This window comes from Chanos chanos, chromosome 9, assembly GCF_902362185.1.
Source record: "Chanos chanos chromosome 9, fChaCha1.1, whole genome shotgun sequence".
NCBI lineage: Eukaryota > Metazoa > Chordata > Actinopteri > Gonorynchiformes > Chanidae > Chanos > Chanos chanos.
In genome coordinates, this window is record NC_044503.1 from 8,031,744 (window position 1) to 8,049,102 (window position 17,359).

General features: G+C 42.9%; 1 protein-coding gene across 1 annotated transcript; it reads right to left on the minus strand.

The window, feature by feature from the left end:
• mknk2b (MAPK interacting serine/threonine kinase 2b) lies at window positions 1–11,692 on the minus strand. Its single transcript, XM_030783905.1, has 14 exons — window positions 11,595–11,692; window positions 10,542–10,721; window positions 10,293–10,383; window positions 9,989–10,090; window positions 9,682–9,779; window positions 7,037–7,116; window positions 6,794–6,867; window positions 6,490–6,594; window positions 6,075–6,130; window positions 5,790–5,885; window positions 1,144–1,338; window positions 725–889; window positions 549–589; window positions 1–371 (listed from the first exon to the last, which is right to left on the minus strand). The coding sequence occupies exons 2-14, from the start codon at window positions 10,590–10,592 to the stop codon at window positions 98–100; spliced, it is 1,428 nt and encodes a 475-aa protein (XP_030639765.1). The 5' UTR covers window positions 10,593–10,721; window positions 11,595–11,692; the 3' UTR covers window positions 1–97.
• Window positions 11,693–17,359: the final 5,667 nt, after the last annotated feature.

Consider the following 17,359-nt stretch of genomic DNA (forward strand, 5'->3'; position numbering starts at 1 on the left):
GGGGGGGGCGGCTAGGTTTGCGTCGGTTGCGGCAGCAGAGACAGAATGTTTGTCCAGAGATCTGAGGCGTTTTTTTTTTTTGTTTTTACAGAGGAAGTCAGGCACAATCTCCCACGATGACCAGCGGAGCCAGGAGCTGCCGGAGTTCGGAGGCGGAAACGGGAGCCCCCTTCAGGAGGCTGCTCTTCTGCCTGCGTTTGGCCAGTTTGGAGTTGGAAGGAGGAGAGAGGCGCATGGAAGAGGCGCTTGCGGCGACGACGTGGGCCATTTCCTGCTGCTGCTGCTCCTCAATGTCGTCTTGTTCGGCCAGCTGCCTGTTCACGGCCACAGCCTTCCCCGCAAAGAACGTCAGGTCCTTGGCACTGCTGTTCCTAAGACAAGGCGGCAGCCAAGAGAGGTTAGATTGACATTACCCCCCCTTATAACAGCGGTATCACGTATCCAAGATTACATGTTTAGCACTTCGGGCTTAAAGCTTCGGGCTTCGTGCTTCCGTCCAGAATCTCAATGTTTGTGCCAAGATAGTGAAGTAAAGGAGCTGAACTTACCTCTGAAGTAGGTTTGATGATGGAAGAGCGTCAGGAGCTCCCTGAAGGGGGGGGGGGAAAAAAAAAGGGACAGCACCAGATTAATACACTTTCTGAACACTCATGACTCCATTCAAACTATTTAGTCACAAGTCTTCCTCCTTTGAACCCAAAACGTGCTACAGATGGGTGCTTACCCCTTGTACCCAAGGGTGCTGCAGAACCTGAGCGGCACTCAGTCGACTCTTGGCGTCCCGAACCAGCAGTTTGGAGATGAGGTCTTTGGCACCGGGGGAAATATGAGCCCATTCTTTCTCAGGGAATTCATACTTCCCTTCCTGGATACTCTCGAACAATGTGTTCTGTCAAACGCACAACAACACGTTAGTACTCTAGTTTCCTTTTCTTAACAAGAGAAAAGCAACCCATCCCTTCAAAAGGCCTGGTTCAGCCGCCATGTGACCCTTTCACCCGTTCACGTGTCAAACGTAATAAAGCACGGGAGGGGGGGGGGGGTATCCCTTCTCAGATACCTTTACAGGTGCAGGCTCTGACGTCATTAAGAACGCAAGCTCGGGGGGGGGCCGATGCCCCCAGGTAACGGACGGCGCCTCACCTGACATGCGTGGCAGGGCTCCCCCAGCTCCCAGCCACAGTCGCTTCCACAGCGGCCCACGAAAGGAGGGTAACCGCTCAGCATGATGTACAGGATCACTCCCAGGCTCCACAGGTCGCAGCGTTTGTCGTATATGCTGGCCTCCTCGTTGAACGCCTCCACCACCTCGGGTGCCATGTACTCTGCGGAACCGCACTGTCGAAAGACAAACACACACACACACACAGGATGCTTAGTCACATGCTGAAGAGAACAAAAAAAAAAAAAAAAAAAAAGAGTACACAAGCACCACCTGGACTGCTAAACAGTCACGAGGCGATGTCAGGAACTAGCGGTTAAGCGGGGTGTGGTTTCAACGAGACCAAATGAAAGAACGAAGGAAGGGGGGAAAAAAAAAAAAAAAAAAAGAGAGAAAGAAAGAGAAAGAAAGAAAGAAAGAAAGAAAAAGAAAACCATTGTGGGCAAAACATATAGGCTCTTTGCAGCCTCCCGGTTGGTCTATAACTAGATTGTTTGAATTGGAGCCCTCGGGAGACATTTTCCCCATTCAGCTGCTACATCATGTGATATTCAGCATAGCCCACCACCACGTCTGAGACAGACTATGTGAGGGTCACATGGTAGTCTGTGGATGGGGGTGCTGAGAGTTCATTGTAGCTGATGGGGGAGGGTGGGCAAGGGGGGGGTGATGGATTAGCCACGCTGATGGATTCATATGAGCCCACACTCTTGGGCTTCAATTACGTGGTTCATATGGAAAACTCGGTGCCATATGTAATATTTTATGTTGAGTAACAGAGCAGTTATGGAGGTCACGTAGGGAGGCCCCGTTACAGTGCACACAGCTAAAAACCCACAGACGCTGAAATCAGGTCAAACTCTTGAGAGCACGGAAAGCAGATCGAGTGGACCAGAAAGCCCAAATACCAGAGTCAAGCTCGTTGGTTACATAACATCAACACATCTACCCAACAAACCTTGCACGATAAGAAAGCGCAAAACTCTTTGTGTTAGCGGTGGACGGGTTATCAGATCAGCAGGACAAACACAAAGGCATTCCTCTAAACTCAGCTGTATTTTCACTAACCACTTTAAGGTCTCAGAAGGGCTTTGTTCTTCGTTCAAATTTCTAACAAGGAGATGAGTCTAGATAAAGCAAAAAGGGTTTTTTTGTTGTTGTTGTTGTTGTTTCAAATGGATAAGTTGTCACCTTTCTAAATTAATGTTTTAAGACCTTGCTCTGAAAAGTTTGACGCAGCAATTTCTAGAATCTCAGTCTGGAATTCCAGATTGTTTTTTTTGTTTTTTTTAGCAGTTTTTTAGTTCGGCATTATCAGGTATATCTGACTTGATAAAAACGGCAGAACTCATGTGACTCGCTGTTCATCCCAACACGCCCTATTACACAAGGTGTCTGTTATCACGGTTAATATAAAATTAAATAGGGTGAAACGTCAGTAGCATGAAAAACAGCCATAAAAAAACAAAAAAAAAACAAACAAAAAAAAAACTAGCTAACAGTCTGGAAAACCTCCAGGCTATCTTCTCAGGTGATCCAGTGAATCACAGGTCATGTTTTCAGGATGAAAGTCTTTTCTTGATCTATAAGAATAAAGCCAACGGCCTGTTTGCAAAGCTAGTCTCCTTTTGTGTGCCATGGCCCAGCTGTCTTCTTTGCTCCGCCCTGCTGCACCCTTATGTAATGCAATTTCGCAGTGCAGGAATCCAAACACCAAACAAAGACTTCACTGTTGCTCAACCCCCTCTTCTCTCTCTCTCTCTCGCTCTCTCTCGCTCTCTCTCATACCATCCCTCAACACCCTACATTCAGGTCAGCTCTTAAAAACCCCCCACCTTGACAACAAAGAACCTCGAACACATCCAGCCTAAGAGAAATGCGGAGTCTAAGTACTGACATACTGGGAACAACAGGAAAGCTTAAAAAAAAAAAAAAAAAAAAGAAAGAATGAAAAAAAAAAAAAAAAAAAAAAAAAAAAAGACAGCTCCTGCAACAGTATTGTGACTATCCAATGAAGGGTCACATGCTATTGTGCCTCTGCGCTGAAACCCAAGTACATTACTCCTGCATGCGGCAAGAGGTGCCGATTCACTCTCTGCTAGAGATACGGGGAGAGAAACATCTTGGGGGGGGGGGGGGGGGGGGGGGGGGGGGTTCAAATGATAACAGTGCAGCAGATTTTAAACTTTCCAAGCACACCAGACGCAGCCGTCTAGGTGCAAGGCCACCTCAGCCTTGCATCAGACGCATTTTTCCCTGCTGCGTTTCTGCTTAGAGATAGATTAGACTCAGAGATAGAGGCCGATCAGCTGATGCGTGCGGATTCGTCGGTAAACCTAACCGGGGTTTTCCTGTCCATGTGACTAAACAAAAAAAAAAACCTACAAGGCATGCTCTCGCACTCATTTTCGGCCTATGACACTGATATTTCACCAGCCTGCCGGCTAAACCTGATCTGAATTTCCTCTTAAGGTGTGGTGTACACACTGACACACACACACACACACACAGCTACGTACTGTCGGAGCTCTGAAGGCAGGAAGCTACATGTATCTATTTCTCAGAACTTGTGTAAATTCCCCTGAAGCACCACCACTACCTGCATACTCATAACAACACCATGTGAGAAACCCAAAAAAAGAAAAAAGAAAAAAATCATGCTCCCTATTCAAATTATGTACAGGAATCTTACAGCGCATTAGAGGGTTTGAGGCTGAATTCAGGGGAAAAGGTAAGTTACCATTCTGGTAAACAAGTAAGAGTTAACAAGAGTGCAGAGAGAGAGAGAAAAAAAAAGAAAAGAAAAAGAAAATCAGATAAGATTGTCCCTGGGATCAAGCCCAAGAAAAACAAGTAGAGCGCATGACCAGAGCTGAGGCCACTCCCACACAAACCACCTCCTCACCCTCCCTCTCAACCAGCCAATCACAACACAGTTGCTAGGTGCTAGGGCAACGACAGATTTCCTCAGAGCCTGTCTAGGCATCAGTCTTTGTGCCACAGTATTAAAAACAAAGAAAAAAAAAAAAAACGCAGTCCCAAATGTGCTGAAGGGGGTAGGTTGAGAAAGAACCCTCCTACAGGGGCCAAAGGAATAAAGTGTGAGCCTGGTTGTTTTTTCAAAACGGCAGTTCCACAGAGACGACAGAGGCATGAGGCAAAAGTGGAACTGATTATCAAGTTTAAATATGCCCAAGCAACTACTCTTTTTTTTTTTTTTTTTTTTTCCTTTTTTCCCCCGGCCTACATTACTTCCTCGTTTAACATGTTTTGCTCTAAAAATAAAATTGCACAATATGTTCTGATGCTAGATGTAACCAACTTTCACAAATGTGTTCTCAAAAGCAAATGTGTTGTCTCACAAACCACACACACACACAAGAGAGAAAGTTCATGTGTTACTAACCTACTGGTTGCATTACATCTCAATAACCCTTTAATTACAACTTCCACTCAGTTCAAGACTTGGAAACACGATTCACAATTCAAGACATCACATACAACATCATCCCTACGACATGCGCTGTACCGCGGCGGTGGTCATTTTTCTGTAAAGAGTACATTACTCAAAAGGTCTGTCAGCAGGGACAGAGGGTAAACCTACAACCCTGTGTCTTCCCATCGCTTCACACACTGGACACGTGAGACCCACGACCCCCTTTTATCTCTCCACAAATAGTCCGAGTCAGAGCCATCCAACAGGCTGCCGGGGGGGGGGGGGGGGGGGGCGGGGCAGCTCTGGTTACAAAGAAAGGCACCCCCCCCCCCCAATTCTAACTCCGCATTTCTCACCATACACTCCCCCCCCCCCTTTACAACACCATGCACTACCCCATCCCTACTTCACCTGCTCTCATCTGTCTCAGTCCAGCCAGAGCCACGTGGCTCTGACCACTGTTCATCCACAAACATAACAGAGACCTTGGCTCTGGGTAAATGACTACATTTCACGTGTTTCGTCTTTTTTTTTTTTCCTTTTCTTTTTCTTTTAATCTAGCGTTTCGTGGTTTTTTTCTCTCTCTCTCTCTCTCTCGCTCTCTCTCTTTTTTTTTTTTTTTTCCCCTAACTTGAAACGGATTCCCGTCTATGACTCACGTCTTTTTTTTTTCGCTGATAGGTAGAAGGCCAGGCAGATACGGCCGTCGGGATATCTGAATGGAGGAGATATCCGTTCAGGACGAGATAGAGGAACAGAGCTGCCGGGAAAGGGTCAATGTCAAACAGGGAGGCTAATTCAGGATTTGTTGTTTCTCAGATTCCAGCTAGTCATAAACTTGGTCCTTGAAAGCAACAAACAGGGTTTTTTTTTTTTCTTTTTTGCGAATGAGAAGGCTTCTCTAAAGTGACACCACCATGTCTCATCCAATAGCATTCCAGCAAGTTGTCCTAGATAACGAAATGCGCTGTAAAATGCCGAGCTAATCCACACACTCAGCAGAAACAATGAGAAACGCCTCTGACCGAGCATAGCCCCCCCCACCCCCGTCACAGCTGTTAGTCCGTGTTTACCGTTTCCCATTGCCCCCAACAATACCTCTCTCTCTCCTATTTATAACAAAGGTCATTTTAATATTAGCTGAAGAGAAAGCCCCAAACAGATAGCTAATAGCAGCTGTAGCATACTCACAGGAGTGAGGAGTTCAGGAGTGGAGATGGGTGAACTGTCACTGTTGAGCTTGATTCCACTACCCAGGTCAAAATCGCAGATTTTAACAGGTGAGATCTAGGGGAGGAAAAACTTAAGGTCATTTCAGCTGTGACAAGCAAGTAACCCTGCGCAAAGAGCACGACTGTTAGAAATGTTTACGTAGATGGAAGTCTTATCAAACTTTCATTATCGTAGCATTGCTATGCCCTTTGAATCTGTTATGCAAATATGTTTAAAACACACACACACACACACACAACTTACCTTATGCTCATGTTCACATAATATGTTCTCGGGTTTAAGGTCCCTATGGGCCATACCTTTGGAGGAAAGAAATGATCTTTGATTACACTCAAGTTTTCAACAGCAGACCGATATCGGGTAATTTATGAGGGGCGGGGGGTGATACCAGAGCTAAGAATAAATGACTGATCCTTTAGTTGACAGTCCATTCAAAGACACACGTGAGACACTTCACCTCTCCCCCATTACTACCCAGAAGTCCACGGTGCTGCTTTTCCAGCCAACATCATACATGAGACTGTGTTACACTCAAGATCCCCTTCCTACACCAAGCGAAATTTCTCACTGAAATTCCTCGGGCCGACCACTCCCAGCATGAAACCTCATCTCTCCTGTCCTGTCAATCTCCCTTTACTGCCCTTGAGGCACCACTCACCTTTATTGTGTAGGAAGTCCAGAGCACTAGCAATGTCCTGCACCACAATGCTGGCTTCCTGTTCGCTGAAGTGCCTTCTTTTGTGAATATGGGTCAAGATAGAACCTAGGAGAGTTCAACACTTATTAGCTCTGTGTTGCAAAAAAAGACAAAAACAAAAACACATTTAAATGTTTTCTGAGACTTTGGACATGCAGTACATAAGCCGGAGACTCGGTTAAAATGAAACAGAAAAGGGAATGTTTCCATCTGTGAAATATTTGTAATACTACAAGGGAAGCCACTGTGACAAATAAAAACTCACCCCCTCTGAGTTTTTCAAACACGAGATAAAACTTGTCCTCCTCCTCAAAGAATTCCACAAGTTCCAAGATATTTCTGAGAAGACGAACAAGGAATGTTCAGACACCAGAAGCAGACAATGAACTCTAGTAAATACAAATTAGCTATGACCATTACCGCAGACGTTTGAGCAGCAGCAGTAAACACACAGTAAAAGCACTCTTAGCCTGCTTAAAGCGACAGTAAAGGAAGGAATTTGTAGTACCTGTGACCCTGGCACTGATAAAGCATCTCAACCTCCCTGAAGACTCTACTCCTGCTATGTCCTGGCATCTTCTCGATGATCTAGAAAGGGGGGGGGGGACACAACAACTCCGGGTTAGACTTGCAAAAACATGACGAATTATAGCTTAAGACAGAGTTCATTTGTCTTTAAAACTGTGTCAAGTAAAAAGTTAAGTAAACACATGGTTTAAGTATTCTAAACATTCATAAGCCACACTACTGTACCACTTTGGGGGGAAAAAAAAAAAAAGACTTAACCCAGTTTTTCCAGATGCGAATGAGGTAGAAGTCCAAGGCGCCATATTTCTAAATATAGTTTATATATGCAACCTATATTCCAGTCAAAATACTCCCAAGACATCTCAAGGAATGAGGGAGTGGGGGTGGGGGACTCAAATAACACACAAGTCCCAGAACTCAAGCAACCCATAAACAACAATAATGCTTAAGTTAAATATAGTCCAATCTGTAGAGAATGAGACACATGTTGAGACAAACGCCACTGCTGACAGCCGAACCTGTCCATTCCGTCCCATCTGTCTGTGTTGTACGTGCTAGACTTCATGCTTAGCTGAACTGCAGACCCCCATTGGTAGTCAGCAGGCAGGCGCACAATGAGAGTCTAGGATTAGAGTGCAGTTTCGGGCCGGTGCCATTCTCAAAACCTCGGTGTTACTATCGCAATTCTGACTCAGCAGCAAGCAAGCAAATCTTTTGTCTTCATAACCAAATACCAACCCAAATGGTTTATCTATCCATGTCAAAAAAAAAAAAAAACAAAACAAAAAAAAACCCCACGACAGTCGTAATCCAGTTATTCAAAGCTTTAAAGCCTTTTTTCTTTTGCTTTTCTTTTTAGTTTAAATGAGGGGGCGGGGGGGGGGGGGGGGGGGTTGTGAAGGTAAGAATGTAACTTCTAATCCTCTAAATGGTGAGGGGGGGGTCGAAACCAGTTTTTACAGTTTCAGAGACAAACTGGGACGGTGTCTGAAGAGAGACTGTAAATCTCTGCTGAGATAGTGGGGCCCCTACAGAGTCGTACTGCAGGTCTGTAAATCAAGCCGAGCTCGTAAACACGCAGGCTTCGGATGCAGTCTGATTGGCTACTCGCTTGTTTTCATTCAGCCTTTTGTTCAGCCCGTGACGCCAGAGCCTCCCCACCACCAACCACCGTTTAAGGGTAAGGGGGGGGAGGGAGAAGATTAGAACATCTGGTACGAGTTGTCTGAGCTCCTTTCTAGCCCAAACTGACCCCACTTTTTCTGACGAGCGAGACCCCCACCAAACCGAGCCGTTTTTTCAAAACAACTCCCCCCCCCCTCCTCTCTCTCTCCTTCATTGACTCTTTGAGACCATTGCAAATCAAAGAAGTAATAGGAATGCAAACAATAAAGTTAAAAGGTACGTTTTTTTGGGGGGGTGTTTGTTGTTGTGCACAAAAGTTATTCTTTTATTTGCTTTTTAAACCAAATCCAACAGAAATTCTTACCAATGACAAATCAAATCTGTTCAGTTACATAATTCCATTTGTAAAAAAAAAATTAAAAAAACAAATCTGCAATCTGTGGTAATGCAGTATTGAAATACACTGCTTCCTCACGTAGGCAGACAGGAAAACACCTACTGGAATTTCACAAAATTTGACTTCCTCAAAGCATGAGGCAATATCCCCCCGGGACTTCAACGTTTTTAAGCTCCGCCCCAACTCTAAACTATGCGGCGAGCGAGAGGAAGAAAAAGTGAAAAACTGTAAACCTCTTCAATCACAGCCTCTAACCCAGCCCTCTTCTCAGCCACGCTTTGTTTGGGCAGTGTTGCCAGAACATAATGTTCCCGCCAGTGACTGTCCTTATAGCCAATGGGAACAAAGAGTGGGGGAGGACACAGACGAATTAAGAATGTGATTGGCCCTGCACACAGGGACAGCGAAACAAAAACAATGAAGAAACAATTTCTTTGCTGAGCCAGCAATGAAGGCTCAAATTTACTGCAGGATGACTCTTCTCATCGACATCCCCGTCACGTAAGTCACGTTAGCAATTCATTAGGGGGAGGGGGGGAATTCACTCAGAGAGGTGCTTTACATAGTTGCAAAGAACTGACAAATGTCTTATCCAAAAAAAAAAAAAAAAAAAACTACAGTGGAAGTTGACAAATCTCACAATATCATGCCATTACCACCCTACACCAAAAAGCCATAATTTGAATGATTCTCAGGTAGATGATAATGACAATGCCCCCCCCCCCTTCTTGCCTTTAGAAATGTAACAGGCCCATATCAAGCTCACAACCCAGGCACGTGAAACAATGAGAAACACAAAACAAACACAGACGCGTGTCTGTGTTAGAGCGAGCGATTCGGTTTCACACCGCGCTGCGTCGCCTGGGTACATCCGTAAACAATTAAGTCACTTCCAAAACACAGCATCAGAATACACTGAACAGTATACATGACCTAAAAAAAAGCACTTACGGTGTCAAACACCATAAATGAATAGAGCATCCATTGTAAATGTGTTGCATTTATACTTATTTGGAATGGACTGCATGACACATTTCCATGAGTGGATGCGCCCCCCCCCCCCAAAAAAAACAAACAAACAAACAAACAAACAAACGTTTTACCTTTACAGCATATTCCTTCTGAGTAATTTGGTTGATGCAGGTTTGAACTATTGCATATGCCCCTTCCCCAAGAACTTCATCTTGTAGTTTGTATACATCTGAAAACAAATTCAATTCATTAGTGAAAACATTTTCACTTTCAGATTTCCTTAACTGCATTCCACAGGCTGATCCTCTGCATGTGCTGGCACGCCCGCAACCCTGATAACAGACTCTTTATCATGACAAAAACCCCCCAAAAAACACAGGTTAAAGAAGTCAGGGAACAGCAAAATGTGCTGGCATCTTTCTGCACTCTCTGACTCACCTTCAAATCGTCCTGAGAAGCTGTCAGTGGCCCGACATCTCTTTTTCTTCTTGTTTCTCTTCTTTGCGTCTGGGATGTCGATTGGCTGACTTGACGGCATGTCTTCATGTAAAAAAAAATTGAGAAAAAGAGAGTAGGCCAGATGTGTGAATGTTCAGTAAAAACAGGTAAACACACTGAGATCCAAAATAAGTGGCGATAAAGAGCTGATTTATATAAACTTGACGTTAGCGCTAGGCTCACTTAAACATAACAAAACATTGACTCGCTGCGAGTTAAGATAAACAGCAACTAAAATACCAACCAGGTCGGGCGGAACAATCAAAATTGAAGGCAGATTCAAGGAGATGGGAACCAGTTTTTGAAAACTCGTCAGATTCGAAGGGATTTTGACCCTGCAGAAAGAATATCCCATTAAGTGATACATAAAATAAGTTATTGAGATTGGCAACATTCTCTCTCGTGGTTACTCATACCATTGACACGCACTCACTGATGCAACCAACAGTCATCGTTACAGTGCAGTATCACGGGGAACGGATAAATAACCAACCTTGAATGAGCGATGGAACCCCGTTACTTCGGTAATCTTGTTTTGCACCATTTTGTCCGGATTGTGTGATTTTTCGTTCGGATTGATGGCTGGCGACAACAACGGTGGTCTTAGCTTGAGTGACAGTTTGCACTTAGCTAATCCGACGTTGAGTGACTTTAGTGCTTTAGACGGGAAACCTGAAAAAGTTTACCAGTAATTGTAATTCATCACCTCGAATAACTTCAACACTGCGGAAAACTGATGGTTTATTAATTACTAACCACAAAAGCGACATGTAGCAAATCCAAGTGGATTTAGCGTCGCAAAGTGAAACGTGCAGAGTGTTTATCTAGTGAGGCGGCTAGCCAGCTATAACGTTAGCCATCAATGAACATTGCAACAGGAATGTGTCACCACTAGTCCACTAAGCTGAACAGAAATAACTTGGGTTATATCGGTCAGGTTAACAAAACATTATTCACGTTACTATTCTAGTCAGCAATCAACGTGGCTATATAACCTGAACATTGTTTTTCTCCTCATGTTTGAACCCAAGAGAGAATATGCAGTCCAAATTCTGCGATCTTTTGTGCTCAGTCCAAAACTTATTACATCACAACGCAAAAGCTGATGAACATTTAATTTTCAAATAGTCAGACATGGTGAACTAATCTTGAGAGAAATGGTTAAAATAATCAACTCTACGCCATCACTGGTTCTAGCATAACAAGCATACTGGATTCTCAGACAATGTCTACCATCGACAGCATAAATGTTCTTAATTTACATCAGTCTAGCCAATGCAAAGGCAGTCCAACGAAAATGCCAACCAACATTACTAGCAAGCTGCTCGTTAGTCAATGACTGGTTAGATTTTAACGACAGAGCAAAGGTAATGTTACACACAATGTGTTACGCCCGAGCCCTTTCATTGTTGTTTAACTTAGCCAGCTTGAGGACAATATCTTAAATCCTGGGTATCCGTCAGATAAATTACTTTGTTTTTCCTTCCTCCAAAGCATATTACAAAAAAAAGCAAACAGTGGTACATGATTCGAAAAATTCTCCTACCCCGTTGTTCTTTTTAAAGCTCCAGTCTTGACGCCGTGTAGTGGCCCTGTGCTTTAGGCCGTAGATATTGGTTGTGGACCTATGGCTCTGATTGTGTGGAAGGTATGACTACAGACGAGGGTAGGCTTTTTATAATCTCACGTCAGCTACACCGCCCCTCTCTATACTTAATCCCGCCCCTTTAACTGTAAACACACTTCCCATCCTTCGTTTGTCCTGAGCACGCAGCGAACGATGTTTGTCACAGTCAGTTGATCACATGAGTAAGCTACGTGCGAAGTGTGGTCCGAGTTTAGAGGGTGCCTCGTTGAACTGTAAATTACTATGTGCCATGCAGAGCATACAAATGATAAAAAAAAATTCATTATTGCACAAATAAAGCTCGCTCTTTAGCTCCATTAATCGCCATCAAAACGTCATGGAAAACCACAGAACTGGCACATGCACATGTATATGTATGTATGCGTGCGTGCGTGTGAATGTGTGTGTGTGTATGTATGTATGTATGTATGTATAAATATATATATGTGTGTGTGCGTGTGTGTATGTAGAGAGAGAGAGAGAGAGAGAACATGAACAAACAGTTTCTACAAGAACAGTCCATCAACACCTTAAAGCAGGAAAACTATCGTGGATTACAGGGTGTGAATTGCTCACAACACCTGTGCACATGCAAGTGGAGAAGGGCAAAGAGTGTATAATCTATAGGCAACCAGGGAGAAGAGAAATGAGATATCACCGTCCTTTGGTATACTCTCGACGAACAGATGAAAGCAAAGTCCAGAGTCCATTAATGGAGGGTCCTGGGGTTCCACAGACCTAAAGGCACGGGCTGAATTTTTTGGCGCGGTATGGGTGCCCTGATCCCCCAGAAGGCAAACTTGATTCTAATCCTGTGTGTGAACAGAATGATTCTGTGCACATTCACATTCATCTGACACTGCAGCTTTTCTTTACTATCAGGAGGATATCATTCTGGGACAATGATGGCTTTATCCACAGAGGGTTCTTTTGCCAATAATTCACATCACTGCTTATTTTTTTTTTTCCTGATGTTGTATTGATCTCATGTGGTCAATTGCTTCGTTCCTAATAAGTCTCATGAGTCGTGACGAAGTATTATTTTTTAGTCAGGATTTGTTTGTTAAATTTAACAGATCCAAATTGTTTTTGAAAGTGTAATTTCAGTGGGCTTGACTGTGTATCGTCACTGATATTTATGTAAGGTCTCACCCCAGTCTCATTCAGTGGATCACTTTTGGAATAATCCAACTGACAAATTTCCAGTCCAACCTGGATGAACACAACAATATCGTGACAGTATGTTTTTTGCAGTATGTGTGTCACAACGGTGTTACCCATGTGCCATTGCCCCCTCAGTCACCAGACTTAAACACAATCGAACGTTTGTGGGAGATTCCGGAACAATGTCTCAGATACAGCATTTTCCAATAGCGTTGATCGGCTCTCGTGAGGGAACGGTGCCACATTCCTCCAAAGGAACGCTTAATACAAACAAATTCTACACCTTCGCACATGGAAGCTGTCCTGGTAGTATGTGATGGCCTAGTGTCCTTTCAAGGTACTTTGTACTTGCATTTCCCCCTTTTTGGCTTCCAGCAATATATATATATTTTTTAATGGAGATCCAACAATGAATAATCAATGTTTTGCAAGTCCACATGCTTTTGCATTATTGCACATTTCTGCAAATAATGTAAGCCTACACTCTACATTCTGCCAATTTCTGATGCAACCGCACTGTAAACATTGAAAGACAATGACAACAGTCCAGAAGGACACAACATTTGGCATGCAAAAACCATAATCTATTGGTATCAAATAGTCAGAATCATACAGGTACTTGGTATACAAAGAATGAATTCCAGGTGTATGAAGTAATGCTAGTGGGGAATGAGGCTAGGTTGGATGTTTGTGAAGCGGTGTGCAAAACATTACCTTCTGCGATGGCATAAAGTTATTTTCTCATCACGTACTTCAAAAATGTTTGACAACATCACTGAGGAATATAATGAGGGGCAAAACATATTTAATGTTGTTACTGGTCAAAGAATCTCAGAGAAAAAGGAGGGTTCGGTAGACAAAGATGGAGAGTGACTCAGATGTATTCTTGTGCTCCTGCTCATGACTCTGACGCATTTTATGAATTGCTGACTCAATAATGCTTGGTCAAGAGATTGTGTCTCTTAAGTCCGTGCTAATGAAATACCTCGCCTTGCTGATTCTCTTTCCTCGAAAAGTAATGACCTGTTACTTTGCTCGGAGTTCGACAAGTAATGAGTTTAAGGTTAGGTTTCAAGATATGTACCGAGAGATATCCCTAAACCATTATGCATAGCAGTTATGTTTGGCCCACGAATTTTTTTTAATATTGTAACTAGTTCCTTTTTTTTTTAATACTAATGCCACATGTTGCAATACTTATCCTTTTAATTTACTCTCCCGGGCCAGGGTTAAAGATTAGAGGTGAACTCCACTAATCCTGTCTGCAGATAGGCCATTGTTTGTCAACAAATCCTGTCTAATGATCACCATGTCCTACTGAGTCCCTCAGTTGCCTTGTAGGGCTTTTCATCCAAGAGAACATCTCTTGGCCCGTTATACTGAGGCATAAAAACAGCAGCAAACATTGCGCAAAAGTGCTATCCTCTGCTCAGTGAGAGAAGACCGCATGACGCAATAACTGATTATGTTGGCAAACAAGCCATGTGGTTAAGGAATAAGGCCCCTCCTTAACAGCAGTTACAGGGCCGCCTTAAAAAAAAAAAAAAAAAAACCCAAATGGTATTCTGGTATTCTAACTCCTGGACATGAGAGCCTCACAGAATCATTAACATCGACACACAGAGAGGGTCATCTGCACTTCAAAGGGGATTTCTTTCCTTGAGGAAAGAGTGGCAGACTCATAAGATTTACCTTAAAATACAGACTCTCTGACTTAACACAGAATGTCAAACATAACGTGCAGTGGATTTGACTAAAATTAGATTTAAAACACGTTGCTAAAGGTGTAGCTAAAAAAAAAAAAGCATTTGTTTTCAGTAATGATACACATGGGCAAGGAGTGTGTGTATGTGTGTGTGTATGTGCGCAAATGTTTTTTTTTGTGGGAGGGGGGAATAGTGGGTGGGTCCAAATGTATGTAAATGTGTGTGTGTGTGTGTGTGTGTGCGTGTGTATGTGTGTGTGTGTGTACACAAATCACTAGGGCCTCTTCTGTTACCTCTTGGCCACATAGATTTTCCACAGTCAGCTTGTATGTAGACATGGTGAAGATTTATTCACACTCCTTCAGCGCTTGAAGCCTTCTTGGAAACACACTTCATGAGAGATAGAAACATGAGCAGCTGGAGCCAAGAGCCAGTAATTTACATAAAGCTTACCTACATCAGGGCAGCAAACTGCACTTATTTTCAGGACAGACCAACTGTCTCTCACATAAAAGTACAGAAAAAGCAAGCTAGCAATGTCATTGTTACAGAGAGAGTTTTATTGGATCGTAGCAGAAGAAACTTAATGCTGTGCATGTTTAAAAGTCACAGTTAAAATTTTCACAGAACCATTATTGCAAAACACTAGTAAATAAATTTGAAAATCAATTCCTTCGACCTGAGATAAACTGAACTATGTTTTAGCACAGGGATTTGAAAAATTGGAGTTTTTGGCAAGTCCTTCTGTTTTTGTTCCTCCAGCGAGAGGAATTTCATCTGTCCCAGAAAATATTCTTTTGGTGAGGTAATTTGTTCTCAGTACACATTACATAACAATGTCTGTCTTTCAGAAATCTTTTTTTTTCCTCGAAAATGGAATTCTTCTCAACTTTATTCGGGTCACAGAAACATTTGCATAATTTAGCACTTACATAATTTAAGTACCTTGCGTAGATTAGACTAGATAGAATAGAAAGGCATGAAAAACTAGTGTGCAAAATGTAAAAACATGTAGACCACAACAATCAAATATATTGTGCAGTCCTGTTTGAGCACAATGTGCATAAAACAATCCGATTGAAGTTAGGCTGTCTGTAAAACTGGTTCATGCAACTAAAACAATAATTAATTCGATTGCAACTCATTCGTACTCAATGCAGGTTTTTTCTGCTGCGGCGTTGTTCAACCGTGAATTTTCGTGGCAAGTATCGGAACTGCTGTGTTAAAAGACCTTCGGTTGTTGACAGTGGTTTGAGACGCCGATTTCCGACTTCAACCATTTCGGCCATGTGAACGCAGCTTTACAACACATTACATTATCTCTCAAGTTGACGATTACTACGACGAAGAGCGATGAATGGAGTTTTGGGTTTTTTTGAACACTTTGTTTCGTTCCTACCGAAACAGTATACATAACAAGTGACGCACACTGACGTAACATTACTTGTCGTCTCGATCTCCTGAGTACATTCTAGAGGCAAAACAACCATGTATTCGGCAAGCGTCGCAGTGAGCACGTAACGCACGCTCTGCGCGTGCTTTCGAAGGACAGTTCAAGATGAAGCACATACAGGTTAAGGGGGGGTGGGAGACCTCCACTACAAAAGTGGCTGTACTCTTCGGCATGGCTAAAGACAAGATTGTTTAAGGTCATCTCATCATCTTATCAGTATTACACTCTCACACTGGGTGCTTGCATTGTGTTTACAGTTACAGCTTTAGCAACTATTCATTTGTTAGGCTACTTTAGTCATTCCCACATTCTCTGATAAACTCAAATAAATACTGAAAGTACTGAAACTGCAATAATTGCAATGCAATTAAAATCATAATATCGTAATATATAATACATAATGTAATCGTCGTAGCACATGGCTAGAACAAACACGCATACACACACACACACAAACACATGTATAACATAACGTATGTATTGCTGCAAGGTGTGTACCGGAGATTGCTCGCAAAATGTAAACCATATGCCCACAAGATCAGACTTGTTAGACTTTTCTCGAAAATTCACGCATCGTCCATGCGGGCATTTGTAAATCTAAATCTTTGTAAGATAAATGTTCGAAAACGTAAACCTCCGTTCTAACCAAGTTCTTTGAAACTGAATGCCATGCCCTTAGTTCTGCCGGTTGTTTTTGACGTGACGGGCGCTCACGTCTTCCACAAAATACTTGTTTTACCCATAGGCAAAACGAACGTGAGAAATAAGAAATGCCAGCTTAAATTATTATGCAGGGCTACACGCTTTCATTAATGACATTTTCTATTTGACCTGTGTGTCTGTGTATATGTGAATCTAGTGAATGTGTGATGTATTCGTATGTCTTTGTGGTGATAACGTACCTAGTGACTATAAACATATTGGGGCCCACGGTTTCTTTTGTTTATAATTTAAAACACATATAAATAACACACATATGAATAGCCTTTATGCGTTCTAACACAAACTGCACTTCGACTTTCCGCTACATGGCGAGCTGTGTAATTGCGCTACACAAGTAACTTGCTGAACAGCGATTTTAATTCGACTACAGCACATGTAACACGCTAGACAGGATCTTGATTTCCGGCTACTCATAACACTCTCAGATTTCGTCACCTCCACATCGTTTTCAATGCATTTTGGCTCCACCTAGTGTACATCTGACGCTCCTTATACGTTCTAAAATAATTCTTCCATCGCCTTACGTAACAATCATTATTCTACAACCCCAGTACTCGGAACTGCAGCCTGTGACTAGATACTTGGGTGTCCTATGCACGCTCTTCTTGTTAATAATTGTGCAGCCAAAAATAATGACA